This window comes from Carcharhinus amblyrhynchos, chromosome 9 (genome assembly GCF_965287045.1).
Source record: "Carcharhinus amblyrhynchos chromosome 9, sCarAmb.v2.hapA, whole genome shotgun sequence".
NCBI classification, from domain to species: Eukaryota; Metazoa; Chordata; class Chondrichthyes; order Carcharhiniformes; family Carcharhinidae; genus Carcharhinus; species Carcharhinus amblyrhynchos.
In genome coordinates this window covers 59,949,239-59,965,473 of record NC_137332.1, presented here as the reverse complement: position 1 = coordinate 59,965,473, position 16,235 = coordinate 59,949,239, and the positions used below count along the sequence as shown (strand labels likewise).

At 39.7% G+C, this 16,235-nt stretch overlaps 1 protein-coding gene across 8 annotated transcripts in view; it reads left to right on the top strand.

The window, feature by feature from the left end:
- ssbp3a (single stranded DNA binding protein 3a) overlaps positions 1 to 15,865 on the top strand; it is a 164,292-nt gene extending 148,427 nt beyond the window's left edge. For 4 of the 8 annotated variants that reach the window (XM_080195786.1, XM_080195782.1, XM_080195780.1 and 1 more), the window contains 7 exons: positions 3,557 to 3,592; positions 4,514 to 4,568; positions 7,909 to 7,979; positions 8,398 to 8,476; positions 8,826 to 8,854; positions 13,223 to 13,324; positions 14,938 to 15,865. In XM_080195786.1, the coding sequence (XP_080051912.1) occupies positions 3,557 to 3,592; positions 4,514 to 4,568; positions 7,909 to 7,979; positions 8,398 to 8,476; positions 8,826 to 8,854; positions 13,223 to 13,324; positions 14,938 to 15,039 (474 nt within the window). In that variant the 3' untranslated portion in view covers positions 15,040 to 15,865. Of the gene's footprint in view, positions 1 to 3,556; positions 3,593 to 4,513; positions 4,569 to 7,908; positions 7,980 to 8,397; positions 8,477 to 8,825; positions 8,855 to 13,222; positions 13,325 to 14,883 lie in introns of all 8 variants that reach the window. The other 4 variants (XM_080195788.1, XM_080195787.1, XM_080195783.1 and 1 more) reach the window with 1 other exon arrangement.
- Positions 15,866 to 16,235: the final 370 nt, after the last annotated feature.

Genomic DNA, 16,235 nt, shown 5'->3' with positions numbered 1-16,235 from the left:
ATTTATAAAAATTACAAACAGCAGTTGCTCCAAAACAGATCCCCGAGGCACACCACTTGTAACCGAACTCCATGACGAATACTTTCCATCAACCACCACCCTCTGTCTCCTATCTGCTAGCCAATTCCTGATCCAATTAACTAAATCACCCCCAATCCCATACATCTGCATTTTCTGCAGAAGCCTTCCATGGTGAACCTTATCAAACGCCTTACTAAAGTCCATATATACCACGTCAACTGCCTTACCCCCATCCACCTTTTTGGTCACTTTCTCAAAAAACTCAATAAGGTTAGTAAGGCATGACCTACCCTTCACAAAACTGTGCTGACTATCTCCAATCAATTCATTACTCTCTAAATAACTATAAATCCTATCCCTAATAATTTTTTCTAAAACTTTGCCCACAACAGAAGTAAGACTCACCGGTCTATAATTCCCGGGGAAGTCTCTGTTCCCCTTCTTAAACAATGGGACAACATTCGCTATCCTCCAATCCTCTGGCACTATACCTGTGACCAACGACGACCTGAAGATCAGAGCCAGAGGCTCTGCAATCACCTCTCTTGCCTCCCAGAGAATCCTAGGGTAAATCCCGTCTGGCCCAGGGGACTTATCTGTTTTCAAACCCTCAAGAATATCTAGCACATCCTCCTTATCAACTGCAATACTATCCAGTTTACAACCCTGTAACCCAGTGTTCTCCATAGCTACATTTATGTCTCCCTGTGTGAATACCGAAGAGAAATATTGGTTCAATGCCTCTCCAATCTCTTCCGGTTCCACACATAACTTCCCACTGCTGTCTCTAACTGGCCCTAATTTTGCCCTAACCAATCTTCTGTTCTTAACATACCTATAGAACGCCTTAGGATTCTCCTTAATCCTATCAGCCAAAGTCTTCTCATGTCCTCTTTTAGCTCTTCTTAACTCACTCTTTAACTCCCTCCTAGCCAATCTAAAGCTTCCCAGTGCACTACCTGAGCCCTCAAGTCTCATCCTGACATAAGCCTCCTTTTTCCTTTTGACCAGCGAAACAACTTTTTTAGTGCACCACGGTTCCCTTGCTCGACCATTTCCTCCTTGCCTGACAGAGACATAGATATCAAGGACTCGCAGTAGCTGCTCCTTGAAAAAACTCCACATTTCGGACGTTCCCAGCCCCTGTAGTCTCCTAGTCCAACCTATGCTTCCTAATTCTCTCCTAATAGCCTCATAATTACCCTTCCCCCAGCTAAAACTACTGTCCTGAGGTTCATGCCTATCCCTTTCCATCACTAAGGTGAACGTAACCGAATTGTGGTCACTATCACCAAAATGCACACCAACTTCCAAGTCTAACACCTGGTCTGGCTCATTTCCCAGCACCAAATCCAATATAGCCTCACCTCTAGTTGGTCTATCTACATACTGAGTCAAAAAACCTTCCTGCACTTTGTGCAAAAACTGACCCCTCTAATGAGCTAGAGCTGTAGCTATTCCAATCAATATTAGTAAAGTTAAAGTCCCCCATAACAATTACCCTATTACTTTCACTCCTATCCAGGATTGTCTCCGCAATCCTTTCCTCAACCTCTCTAGAACTTTTAGGAGGTCTATAAAAGACTCCCAACAGGGTGACCTCCTCTCCTATTTCTAATCTCAGCCCATACTACCTCAACAGACAAGTCCTCATCAAACTTCTTCTTTGACACTGTGATACAATCCTTGACTAATAATGCTACCCCTCCCCCCCCTTCTACCTCCTCCTCTACTCTGACTGAAGCATTTGAACCCCGGAACCTGCAACAACCGTTCCTGCCCCTGCTCTAACCATGTCTCTGAAATGGCCACAACATCAAAGTTCCAGGTACTGATCCACACTGCAAGTTCATCCACCTTATTGCAAATACTCTTCGCATTAAAGTATACGCATTTCAAACCATGCTCTACTCTACCCCCACGATGCCGCGTTTTGCAGTCCCCATCTATGCCCCCCTCACTTTCATCCCTGCTACTCAGGATCCCATCCCCCCTCTGAATCAGTTTAAACCCCCCTGCATAGCCTTTGCAAATTTTCCCCCAAGATATTGGTTCCCCTCTGTAGGTTGAGTGTAACTACAGAGGGGAACTACTACTATGTAGTTTAGTATAAAATGTATTTTCCTAAACTATTTAATCACATGATCTGTTACACACCCTTCTCGAGAAGCTTTCTGGCTTCACACTTGTATGTGGCTCAGACTGCTTTTGAGTGATATATCAGACCAAATTATCAGTAGTTGCCGCGAGGTTATAAATACTCCTTTCTATAACCAATGTCTTTCAGATAATTGTTCTGAATATCCTAGTCTTGGGATATTAAGTTTGGTTTAGTTAATGTACAATAACAATTACAACAAATGATTTTCTATTTCCTTAAGCTATCCTGTGCTCCTCATCTACCTGCAGGATAAATGCCTTTATGACCCATCAGTCTCTGTAGTGATAATTGTGATAATAATGGACAAAGCAGTTTCCCTGATAATGGATGGGTAAATGGGTATCTTTGACAGTATTGAGCAAAACACTTTAGAAGTGTAATCAATGGCTCTCTACTCAGTTAGTTTGTGTCAATTAAAGTGACAGTGAAGATGCTACAATTGACCCGTGTCAACTCACTTGAATCTGAAGGAATCAAGTTCAAGTCCCACTCCAAAGCCTTAAGCACGAATCTTGGCTGGCACTCCAGTGTAGCCCTCCCACAATACAGCATTTTGAGTAATAATAATACTTGAAATAAAAGTTTGAACAAGGAACAAGCCATTCAGCCCTGCGAGATTTGAACTTGAATCACTACAGTATTGTGGGAACACTGAACTGTTGGAAGTGCAGTTGAGACCGTTAAACCAAGGGTTTGACTGTCCTCTCAGGTTAACTTTAAATATCCTATGATATTATTTCAACACTAATCCAGACCAATATTTATCCCTCAACCTACATCATTAAAACACACAATCTGGTTATTACTGCTGTGAGATTTTGCTGTGTGCAATTTGGCTAATGTGTTTCTTGTATTAGTTATTTTACAATACTCAAACAACACTTCAAAAGCTGTCTTTAAAGTACTTTAGAATGTTATCCTGTGTTATATAAATGCCAGTATTTTTTGGTAATCATGAATTTGGGAGAGGGGGACGAAAATAGGAATTTTATCAACCTGTTCATCGCTGCCTTAAAAAGTTCAATTTACTAATGGTTGGCAACATTGAGATTGTCTCAAGTCTTCATATAAATATTTTACCAGTACTTATTGCCAGTTTATGCGGGAGCAATGGCCATTTGGGTAAGTCTTCCAGAGAAATCAGGACAAAAAAAAAGAGATCAACACTTAGAGAAGTTTATTCCCCCCCACCCCATTCATAAACTAGATCTTAACTCTCTATCAATTTAGATTTTGAGGCAAGCTATTGTAGGTCAATGTGCAAGATTTCACCCAAAGCATATTTATAATAGATAAGCAGAGTTTGAGACTGGCTTCATTAATGTTTGGTAAATTTGATTTTAAATCTCTCAAATATGATGTTTTCACTTTCAGATTCCATATTCCTCATCATCTCCTGGTACATATGGGGTACGTATTTGTATTTCGAGCATGTTTTGCACAGTACAAATGCTTGTAGATGAAGAAAAGTTCTAAGGCTGCTGGAGGTGATCAGAAATAGTTGTCGGAAATTTTGCCCAGGAATATATCTGTCTTTGGTGTTGACCCCTTCCTTATAGGATGTCACAGAAGGAAGGACAGTTGGTAAAAGATTCTCTTACATGTGGGTATTGAGGGAAATGATTAAATTGCCACAGCTAGAAACAGATGGCATAATCCTTCCCCAAATCAAAGAAAGTATATTTTAGAGTTGAGTTTTTGCATTAACTCCTGCATTGCTGCTTACAGTTTCATGCACCATAATGTACTCAGCTACAGATTTTGAATGTTGAAAAATCTTTTTAGTTGGGAGAAGTTGTCACAATGAAACATTGCTGTTCTCCAGCTAAGTTTTTCAAATATACAATTTGGTTTTTTTTTTAAAAGTAAATACCACCTAATTCTTGAACTGACCACAGCAACGTTTAACATTTTGCTAATTTGGTGGGTGATTTGTGTAAAAAGCTGAAATTGGAATATATTTGGCACTGGCTTCAGAGATGTCGCAAACATTTTTAAAAAATCTTCTCCAAAAGAGAGGGACCACGAAGGTAAAATGACTAAGCAATCACTTCAACCATATTTTTAGTAGTTGATTAAAGTCCATCTGTGACTCTAGGAACTAGTGTTGGTTACAGCCTAGAGGCAGACAAATTTGACCTGATGTTGGAATGATTTCCTGTTTCCTTTGGGCTCTCAAAAATCTCTATGTTCAGTAGACTGTTTTCTACTTTTGTATTGAGAATATTTAGCAATGCACCAAGCCCTCTGTGCAGTATGCTCACAACAGCATAACCTACTGCATACTGTAATGATTCAATCATGAGGCTGATTTGTGTGTTTTGTTCATAGGGGCCCCCTGGTGGTGGAGGTCCTCCAGGGACACCAATAATGCCAAGTCCAGCAGGTACAACTTTACCCATGAGTCTCTCAATACTGCTGTTAAAATCTTGAACACGTGCTAGTCTTAACTACTTGTCAAGATTTCACATGAAAACACGTATGAGCTACCACATTTCAACCTAACAAATGTCCTGTCAGCAATTGTTTTCTAAAAGATCAAGCCTTGCCTGCTTTTTGCCCCAGTATGTTTTTCTTGAGACAGTATGTGTTGATTACGCAATTTAGGCACTGACTGAAAGAACGTCAGCAGTATGAGATAAATAATTCTCTGTTGATGGGTTTCTTGTAAGTGTTGGATTCAATAATACTCCTAAATAATACCCTCAACTGTGTCATCAGCACCTACTACATAACTTAATTACCTATGTAATTGGACAATTGGATTAAATAATGTTCTTTTTAAAGTGCACTACACTTGCACTTAAATTTGATACAAAATTTTATACTTGTACCTGAGCTACCAGTTTAACTTTTTATATTGAATGAATTGTATATGAATTTGTTCTGATGAGTCTCAGACACCATATAGATAATTTTTAAATTTATAATATATATAACCAGAGAACAAGTTTGAATTGTTCGAGTCCAGTGTTTTTGGTGTCAAGTGCCTAGCTTTACGTAATTTTTTTTTTACTGTGTTCAATGTAATAAATTTATGAATGCAAATAAAGTAATTACTCCTTTGTTTCAGTAACCAAATTCCATCAATAACTGGGTTACTCACTGACCTGTTGTAATTATATGGTAGTAAACAGTGGTTTGGAAGACTGTGCCCTTCACTTATTGCACTTGAAACACTTCAATACCAGAAACATAAGGAAAAAATGACGAGGAAGCTACTCCTAGTTCGATCTATTTATTGGCTACCGATTGAATTTTGCAACTTTTGTTTCCTTATGGTGCCAGGGATCTGTGCTCAATTCCTGCCATTGGTGACTGTGTGAAGTTTGCATGTTCTCCCCATGTTTGCGTGGGTTTCCACCAGGTGATCTTTTCTCTGCCCTTTTGCCTGGCACCCTCCTTAAACAACAGCGTAACATTAGCCGTTTTCCAATCATCCGGCACTTCCCCGGAATCCAGCGACGTTTGGAAAATAACCACCAAGGCATCCACTATCACCTCCGCCATTTCTTTCAGAACCCTCGGATGCATTCCATCCGGTCCTGGGGACTTGTCCACAATCAGCCTCTCCAGTCTGTCGAGCACCGCCTTTCTAGTAACAGTAATGTCATTAAGACCCTCCAGTCCTACCACCTTTCTATCGCTAACACCCGGCAAATTATTCACGTCCTCCTCCGTGAAGACAGAAACAAAAAAGTTATTCAATACCTTAGCCATATCCCCATCCCCTACCACTAGGTCCCCTTTCTCATCCTCTAAAGGACCAACATTCACCCTAGCCAGCCTCTTCCTTTTTATATATTTATAAAAACTCTTGCTATCCTTTTTTATATTAAGCGCTAGCCCAGCTTCATAGTTTCTCCTACCTTTCCTTATCAACTTCTTTGTCAATCTTTGTTGACATTTAAACCTCTCCCAATCCTCTTCTCGCCCACTACTCTTAGCTACTCTAAATTCCTCCGCTTTTAGTTTAACACTTTCCTTCACCTCCTTTGTTATCCACGGCTTATTACTTCTCCTCCTACTATCCTTTTTGACCATTGGAATAAATTTTGATTGGCCATGCTAAGTTGCCCTTAGTGTCAGGGAGATTAGCAGGGTAAACGTGCAGAGTTACAGGGTTAGGGCTTGGTGGGATTGTTGTCTGTGCAGGCTTGATGGGCTGAATAGCCTCCTTCTGCACTATTCTTTGATTTTATGATTATGATTTTAAAATCCCTTTTAAATCTGTAACCGGTGGAGAGGCGCCAAAAGGTAAGCATCTGAAGTTATAAAGGGATGAACTTTGACAAGTCACTGTCATGTAGGATGTTTTATTGACTTAAGTTCCTTTCACTGCATTCCTTAATGCCCCGGGGCTCAGCAACCATTAAAAATTAGTTACCATCATCATTCAACTTAAAACAAAAAATGAATTTATAATATTGAACACTGTTCATAACGTATTGCTCCTTTAATAGAAAGTTGGTGCAAAATACTAGATGAATGTAGGTGAGGGTGTTGTATAATTTAACTAGAGAATGAACTGGCGGAGAACTTCAGCTAATTCATCTATAAACTGCAAGTTCAGCGCTTGTTTTCTGTGGTGACCTTGTGTGGTAAGTTATGGGGATAAAGATTCAGAAATCGCTAAAAGTAACAACGCGAATTAATGCCATTGTTTGGGTAAACAAAGCACAGGTTCATTTATAGAGAATTGAAAAGCAGACAAGTTCACTAATGTACTTTAGAGAAGGAAATCTGCCTTCCTTACTTGGTCTAGCCTACATGTGACTCCAGAGCCATAGTAATGTGGTTGACTCTCATCTGCCCTCAGGCAATTAGGGATGGGCAATAAATGCTGGCCATCCAGTGACACCCATGTCCCACAGATTAATAGAAGTTACATTATGGAATATTGGTAGACCATGCTTGGATTACCATACATCATTATGAAAGGGTATAGAGGACTGGTCGAGGTGCAAACAAACATTCATGAGGATGATACCAGAACCAAAAGTAGCTGAGGTAAATGGTGTAGAAATCGTAGAAACTCTACAGTGCAGAAAGAGGCCATTTGGCGCATTGAGTCTTTACTGACCATAATCCCACCCAGGCTCCAGCCCCATACCTCTACATGTTTACCCGCTAATCCCTCTAACCTCTGCATCTCAAGACTCTAAGGGGCAACCTTTAGCATGGCTAATCAACCTAACCCCCACATCTTTGGACTGTGGGAGGAAACCGGAACACCTGGAGGAAACCCGCGCAGACACGAGGAGAATGTGCAAACTCCACACAGACAGTGACCCAAGCTGGGAATCGAACCCAGGTCCCTGGGGCTATGAAGCAGCAGTGCTAACCACTGTGCTACCATGCTGCCCAAGATGTATTAGATGCATTTAATGTGAACCAAGATAAAACATGAGGGTTAAAAGATCAAGTTCACGGATTTGATAAAGGGCAAGAGGGGCTGGTGTGGAGCTGCAGGACTAAATAGCCTGTCACTCTGCTGTAAATGTTATGTCATGAACAAAGTAGCCGAAGTAGACAATTCCTGCACCAAATCACCAGCTGCTTGTTAAAGGAAAATGTTGCTTTTAAAAGAAGTATTGAAGTACTATTTTAAAAGACAGACCAAGAAACTCAGGAGAACTTCCCATGCAAGTGCTGCATGTTTGCCGTGTATGAATGGAGGCTCCATTAATTATGTTGATTTGTTTTTCTGTTTTCCTTGAATACAGATTCAACGAATTCCAGTGACAATATGTACACAATGATTAATCCAGTACCACCTGGAGGAAGCCGATCAAATGTAAGTTTAGGATCTACAAGAAAGAAGAAAAAATGCTACAGGGATAAACCTCTTGATTCCTCACAACTTGAGTCACAATGGAAACAAAAATGCCAACTTTTTCCTTTATGGTACATAAAACACAAAATTGGCATTTAGGATTAACATACTTAAATTAATTGAAAAAGATTTTTTAAAAATGAAATAGACAATTCTGGACTTACACAGCAGGCTTGTTAACATCTGGAAGGAAAGAAGACAAGAGTTGTATGTTTTTGATGTTGTTTCATAGTTGTAAATAACGATCGGTTGTGTTCAGGACTTTTGTCATCACCAGAGACTCTTGGGCAACCATCATAAGCAGAATGTTTGCCGCTTGTGCAGCAGCCATAGAAATCTTGAACGCTTATTTTTGTTTTGTTTCCATTTCTCCTTTCAGTTCCCGCTGGGTCCTGGCTCCGAGGGACCAATGGGTGGAATGGGAGGAATTGAGCCACATCACATGAATGGATCATTAGGTAAGTTGCTTTTCCCACAGAAATAATCATGAAAGCAAGCCAGTGGAATCAGTGTTAAAACTTAACCCTGTTTAGGTGTATAAAATTCATTTTAAGTAAGCAGGCTTCTGAGTTCTCAAGTAGGAAAGAGATACTGTAATCATAAGGAGATGAATATGGATTTATTTACCTGGAAAAGTAAAGTACAGTTGTAATGTATCTTAGCAAGCTGCAAATATGTAATGTTACAAACAATGATGGAATTTTCAGCACTCTTTCCAGTACTGTCTTGTATTCTCCAACATGTAGGGTAATTTGTAGAAGCAAAGCACATTTTAAACTAAATGTTTCACTTTGTTACTCTCCTCAGGATCAGGAGATATGGACGGGATCCCTAAGGTACAAATCTAGCTTTAATATTTAATTTCATCCAAAATGTATTCCTCAATATAACTTTCTAACAGAAACTAAGCACAACTGGAATTGGTAAGGAATGGAAAGCGGGATCGAGGTGGTGCGGGGGAGGGTGATAAATATTATTCCATGTAAATACTGCATGTTGTAGAAGAACTCAGAAGCAGAGTTTTGTTCTTGGGTCCACTAATTCAATCTCCTATGTAAGTATAATGTTCAGTGCGTTAAACTTATTTGGACATTTTGGTAAAAATGTTTCCTTTCTATGGTTAGTGCACATGAATCAAATTTAAAATTTACAGTTTGCTTTGCGTCATCCAAAGGTGGATAATCAGGGCAATTGCTTTAACATATATTCATTTTTTTTGGATCTTAACTACACTCTGCAGCTGGCTATGTACAGTCTAGTTTTCTTTAAATATACAAACAACTTAATCTCCCAAATGGACCCCATGTTGATTGACTTCCTTTCTCCTGACCACTTGCTGAGCTGGTGACATGTGTAACCTGAGCCAGAACAGACTTTAGGTGTCTCATGTCTGCACAAAATTGTCTTTGGACTACAGCCAGGGAAAAAAAAAGGTGGGGAGAAAAATGAGAAAGGTCTGTGATTACATGGAGGAATGGTAGCGATTAAGTGATAGAGGTGATAATGCCTCTGACAAAAGGAGGCAAGAATGAGAGAAATTAGAGAAATAACAGATACACACAAATCCCGAGGAAATGTAAATGATTGCAGCCGAATAGAAAGGCAAGGGAAGTGTGGAAAATCTGGGAAAGGGGAGAAAGTTACTGCAGCTTAGGAATTTGCTGGAAGAAAAGAAAAATACAAAGATGTTGAGGGTGATCATCCCAAGCATCAGCCTACCATCACCTCAATTCTTTGGAAACTGGAGAGCCTATCCTACGTTGCCAACAACTATTAGCTAAGAGTAACTGGGAGTTGGGATAAAGGTTTTAAATGGTTGAGATCAGTGATGTGCGTAATAGAAATGTGAGCTTGTATTGAACTAACTCCTTTGGAACATGTAAGCAACCAAGGCTAAGAGATTGGAATGGGAATGAAAGTTTTTTAAGAAGTTTTCATTTACAGGATGTGGGCATCACTGGCTAGGCCAGCATTTATTGCCCATCCCCAGTTGCCCATGGAGCATTCAAGTGATAAATTATCAAATTTTCAATGCTCCCCTCTTACTCTGCATCCTCTGGTCTCATTTTGTCTTTAGTTTCACTAATTCCTCTTAATAGTGCCTCTTTTTGTCTTTCCCATCATCACCATGATCACTTGAAGTAAAGAAATTATGGAAGCAGAGAGCAACTATGAAATTAAATTATTGAAGATCATAAAATAGTAAATAGTTTACAGACACACCAATGAGAAAAGCAAGGCTGTGATGGGAATTAGACCATTAAGGGGAAAGGCAGAATAATACCATGGGTGACAATGGAGAGATGGCAGAAATATTAAATAATTATTTGGCTGCCGTATTTACCAGAGAAATAGAACAGGGAGACATGGCATTGAATGGTAAGTAATTCGATCAGTATATTTAAAAGGGGATATATTGAATAAACTAAATAAACTCAAGAGGTTAAAGCCCTGGTTCAGATGAACTGCATCTGTGTATTTCAAAAAAATCTAGAGAAGAGATATCAGAAGCATTGCTACTCACACTTGTTAGAAGGTGTGTAAAATTGGCAGCAAACAAATGCAATTCCTGTATGTGAGAATGGAAAGACATGCCCAGGGAATTGTAGACCAAACAGCTTAACATCAGTCGTAGGAAAAATAATGGAATCCTTAACTAACGGAAAGAATATGGACATCTACAAATGAGAAATATAATAATGAATAGTCAATGTGGATTTCAAAAAGGAAAATCCTTTTTGATCAGCTCTATCAACATTTTTGAGATGGTGACAAATGCAGTAGAAAATGGTGATGCATTAGATGCAATTTATTTGGAATTTCAAAAGACCTTTGATAAAATACCCCATAGTAGACCAATGAGCAAGGTCAGAGAATATGTAGCCAGGGGACAAGTGCAGAATGGATTGCTAGCTGACTTAAATACAGTCAGCAAAGGTTGGGAGTAAAGGGTTGCCATTCAGAATGGCAGAAAGTAGGAAGTGATGTTTCACAAGGATTAGTGCGGAGACAATTGCTTTTCACAATTTACATTGACCATTTAGACTTTGGGTTAAAAGTGTGATTCTAAATTTGCAGATGACACCAAATTGGGGAGGACAAATTGCATTAGGACATAATTAAGAACATAAGAACATCAGAACATAAGAAATAGGAGCAGGAGTAGGCCATCTGGCCCTTCGAGCCTGCCCCGCCATTCAGTAAGATCATGGCTGATCTGTCGTGGCTCAGTTCCACTTTCCGGCCCTCTCCCCATAACCCTTAATCCCCTCTCTTATCAAAAACCCATCAACCCGCTTCTTGAAAATATTTAGCGAGGCAGCCTCCACCACTTCAACGGGCAGAGAATTCCAGAGATTCACCACCCTTTGAGTGAAGAAGTTCCTCCTCAACTCCGTTCTAAAACGCCCCCCCTTTATCTTGAGGCTGTGCCCCCTAGTCCTACTGTCTTTTTTCAGTGGGAAGAGTCTCTCCACCTCTATCCTATCCATCCCATTCATCATCTTATACGTCTCAATGAGATCTCTCCTCATTCTTCTAAACTCCAACGAGTACAAGCCTAGTTTATTCAGCCTCTCCTCATAGTTCAACCCCCTCAACTCCGGTATCAGCCTAGTAAACCTCCTCTGCACTCCCTCCAAGGCCAAAATATCTTTGCGCAGGTGCGGCGCCCAAAACTGCACACAGTACTCCAGCTGCGGCCTCACCAATGCCCTATACAGCTGCAGCAAGACCTCCCTACTTTTATATTCAATCCCCTTCGCTATGAAGGCCAGCATCCCATTCGCCTTCCTGACCACCTGCTGCACCTGCAAGCTGCAGAATGGGTGAATAAACCTGCAGAATGGGTGAATAATTGGCAAATGAAGTTCAACACAGATAAATGTGAGAGGTGGTATGTTTTGAAGGAAGAATAGGAAGATCATTTATTATTTGGAAAGTGCAAGTCTAGGTGAGGTAAAGAAACCAATGCATCAATCGCTAAACATTGTGCCACAAGTTAGCAAGACCATAGTTTATTTCTAAAATAGCAAAATTGAAAAGTAGGGAAGTTATGCTAAACCTGTATCAAATCTTCCTTCGACAATATTGAGAGTCCAGTGTGTCATTCTGGTCACCATATTATAAAAAGAATAGAAAAGTACTTGCGAATGTGCAAAAAGGATATACACGGATGAAAGCGGAAATGCATGGGTGTACATATGGAGGAAGAATTGATAGACTTGATAGAATTGATAGACTAGATTAGCTGTCCTAATGGAGATGTTTATAATTTTGAAAGGTTTTTATAGACTGGATACAGAGAGAATGTTTCCCCTTGTGGGCAAGAGCATACGCAGAGACCATCAACATAAAATATTCAACAAGAAATCCAGTAGGAAATTCAGACCTTTATCCAAAGAGTGGTAAAAATGTGGAATTAGTTAATGCTGAGAGTGGCTGAAAGAATAGTCTAAATGCATTTAAGGGGATACTGGCATGCGTGGGAGAGAAATAGATAGCTGCAATGGTAGAAAAAGATGAGAAATGATGTGAGGCTTGGGTGGAGCATAAGCACCAGATGGACTAGTTGGGCCAAACGGCCTGTTTCCATACCATTTATCCTATATAATCTTCCAGTTTTGACGAAAAGTCATCAACCTATAATGCCAGTCCTACCTTCCCCTTTCCATAGATACTGTCTGAACTGCTGAATGTTTCCAGCATTTTTTTTGTTTTCATTTCAGCTTTATTCTATCAATAGTTTTCTGGATTATTTTTGTCTTTTTGGACCATCCTGTTTGGGAATAGAAAACCAGGGACTCCATGTATCACAACCCACAGGCCAAGAATTGCGATTGTAATCCAGTAATAGATTTATAAAAATCTACCCACTGACGTATATTTTTATTTATTCTTTACAACATAAACCCTGTCCAGAATGTTGAATCGCATTGTTCTCTCTCTCTCTCAGCTGGTGCACCATGTAATAAGATTAAGATCTTGTCAATAGAGACCCACACATTGATAATAGTAGGAGCAACATATACCACGTCAAAGTCATAAATTTAGAATTTAACAAGAATGCGCCTGTAACTGAAATGTAAAGCTGTCATTTAGCAACTCTAGATTTGGGCTTGCTTGAGATAGTTGATATGCTAGTTGTATCTTTGCAGAGGAAAATTGCTCTTCTTTTACTGACAGTGAAATTATTTAATTTCTAGAACTCTCCCAACAATATGAGCAGCATTACTAATCCTCCAGGCACTCCAAGGGATGACGGTGAATTAGGAGGCAATTTTCTTCACTCCTTCCAAAATGATAATGTGAGTATATGTGAATGTCAAAGAAGAATACTTTCAAATAACCATGGCAGATTCTGTTTAGTGTTATTGTGAAGCAAGACAAAGTTTTGTTATCACCCAGATTTCCTTTCCTGACATATTTGTTAAAATGCATTTCTTTAAAGTTACAAGGTGACAGTGTTTGAGGGTTGATTATACCTATTGTACCTGGGTTTGCAAAAAACTGTCTACAATAGAGATGATAGGAGTAACAAAGCATTTGTCTCCTTGAGCACTTATTGACTCTGTGCCCAATATAAAATTCTTTCAACTGAAAACATAAAACTGAGCAGTTGAGAGCAGGAAAGACTTAGATTTAATTTTTCCTTCTGTGCAGAGGTGGAAAACTGGCAAAAGGAGAGCTTACAATCTTCCCCGGAATCCCAGGTTAGAGGAGAGGAAATATGAGTGTGGCCATAAGAATTGGACTTGGCTTTGATGCCCTATCGCCACTGAATAGAGCATAGAATTTTCCAGAACAGAAGACTACTATTTGGCCCATTGAGTGTGTCCACGCTCTCCAAGAAACATCCAGTCACTCCCATATCCTTTTTTATGTTTTTGTCTTTTTCCAAATATTTAGCCACTTCCCTTTTTAAAAAACATAATGTGGATTTGCTTTGACAAGTAACATGTCTTAATTTTCGGGCAACACCAAATTCGATTTGCAAGTTGGTCATAATTAGAATTTTAACTAAAATGGATGGTTTCAACCACTGTGATCTTTCTCTCTCTGACCAGTGACAATGGTTTTCCTAATTTACTTTATCTAAAACCACTCTACTTTGAGCAGGTTTCCTCTTAGCCTTTTTTATCCTAATGGAAAGAATCCCCAGTATGTCTCACTGCTCCCAATAACTGAATAAAATGCTGACGCACAATCAGCGCCTAAAGGACCAAAGCACTGAGTCATTATCTTGGGAAGAAAAATGGAACTGATAATTGCTGTTTTCCCTTCTTCCATTAATACTGGCCAAAGATCACAAACTGTGTGCCTAAGCTGGGTATCACTTAACTGTAGTTAAAAATGTGTACATTCACAAAAACAGTCAACTGGAAAGAGAAACCTCAATTAAAAGTGATTATTAGGCTTCAGAAATTGAAGAGCTAAGTGTTTTATTAAAATTGTACTAAACTGCTGATTTAAAGCTGCTCCTTTCAGGGAATGGAATCCAGCTTTGGTTTTGGGGGAGATAGAGAAAAGGAATGGAGGGTGGGGTTAGTGTTATGGGAAAGTTGAGTTATTTATATGCAACAATTTGGTGTTCCTGCTGCTCATTGGTGGAGGCCTATAATTTGGTTGCTCAGCTTTCTCTTTGTGTCAAAGAGAGGGGAAACTGTCTTTAAATGAGGGAGATATGGTCCCACCACCTTCACAGCAGTGGGAATTTAGTAGTTGTTTTGGAGTGTAAGGGCTGAACAGCCAGTCTCAAAGACTATATTTACAGATCTGCCATGTTTAGTAGAACCCAGAATTTCTGAATTGGTCTGGTATGAGATGTATGGTTCCAACCCATGTAATCTTTGTCACTTTCTTTCAGTATTCCCCCAGCATGACGATGAGCGTGTGATTTTTCCCCTTCCCCCTTCTCCAGGACCAGAATGACGAGACGGCTGCCCTCTGGAAGATTAAAGAACGTATGCAAGAAGCAGTTCAACGTGTTGACGAGGAACTGGGGGCAAAACCCCAATTTTGAGTTTCACGCAATAAAAAGGCTGAACTTCTTTTATTCCATAAACATGAAGGACAAAAAAAAAGATTCAAGACATAAAACCCTTCTCCTGGAAGGACTGTACGTTACACATCGCATCTTTTTGAAGCAAAGAAAAAATGTAAACGCCTCTAGCACCCGAACAGACCTCCTCTGCTTCATCCTTTGAACCCGTGTATTTTTGTGCTGAACTGAATAAGGCGCTAGTCTAGGTATAAGATCCGATGTTGTCCATATTGTAGCCATTTTATCTGGGACGTTTACACAATGTGGTTTACTTTCGAAGACCCTTTTTTTGGTGGCGCAGATTATTTTTTCTTGCTTCTGTGAGCCCTCCCCTCCAGTTGCAAGGTGTTAATCAGTGGCTTGTTCCATACCCGTGTAGCTGAACGATGATTTACGCAGTGGGTTGCAGATTGCGAGGATTGTATATCTTTTCCCCAACTCCCGCTATCCTCCCCTCCCTGCGCCCACATGTACATTCACACCTCGAATCTGGATTGGTTCAGTCCTCTGTTACCTTTATCGATCCAGAGGAAAACTCTGTACGCAAGAAAGAGACAACTGCAGACACGTGATTGAAAGAGAGGAAAATAAACCGTTTTAGTGGCACTACAATCGTGCTGGGATCTCTGTACAGTTACACACTACCTGTAGATGGTCTTTTGTTTAAACCCACTTCTATACAATGTGTATCAAGTTATGTAAAATATTATCTTGCCTGGACAACCCTTGTGCTGATTCTTGATAACATTGTAGCTGTTCTGTGTTTCTTACCTTGTAGTCTGGTTATAAAAAAGAAAAAATTCTACATTGTAGTTTTGTGTTCAATATTTGTTGCTAATGTTTTATTGAGGGATGTTTTTTCTGCACCCCTTTACAGAGTTTTCAGGAACGTCAACTGTGTTTATTGTGCTGACTGCAGGTTATGGGATGTTACCATACTTTGTTTTTGTTTTTTTGGGGGGTGGTGGGGGTCGGGGGAATAGCAAGATCTTTCTAAATGAATTGCCTTTTTAGATGTGTTTAAAATCATTCTAACTGTGTTTAGCTGTAGAGTTGCTGAACGAGTATGTAAATCTCCTATTTGCAGTCAGATTGGAACATACTGATGAAATTTTGGTGTTTTACTGTAGATTTCGGTCTCCAGGAAATCGTGCATTTTAAACTGAGAAAAAAAA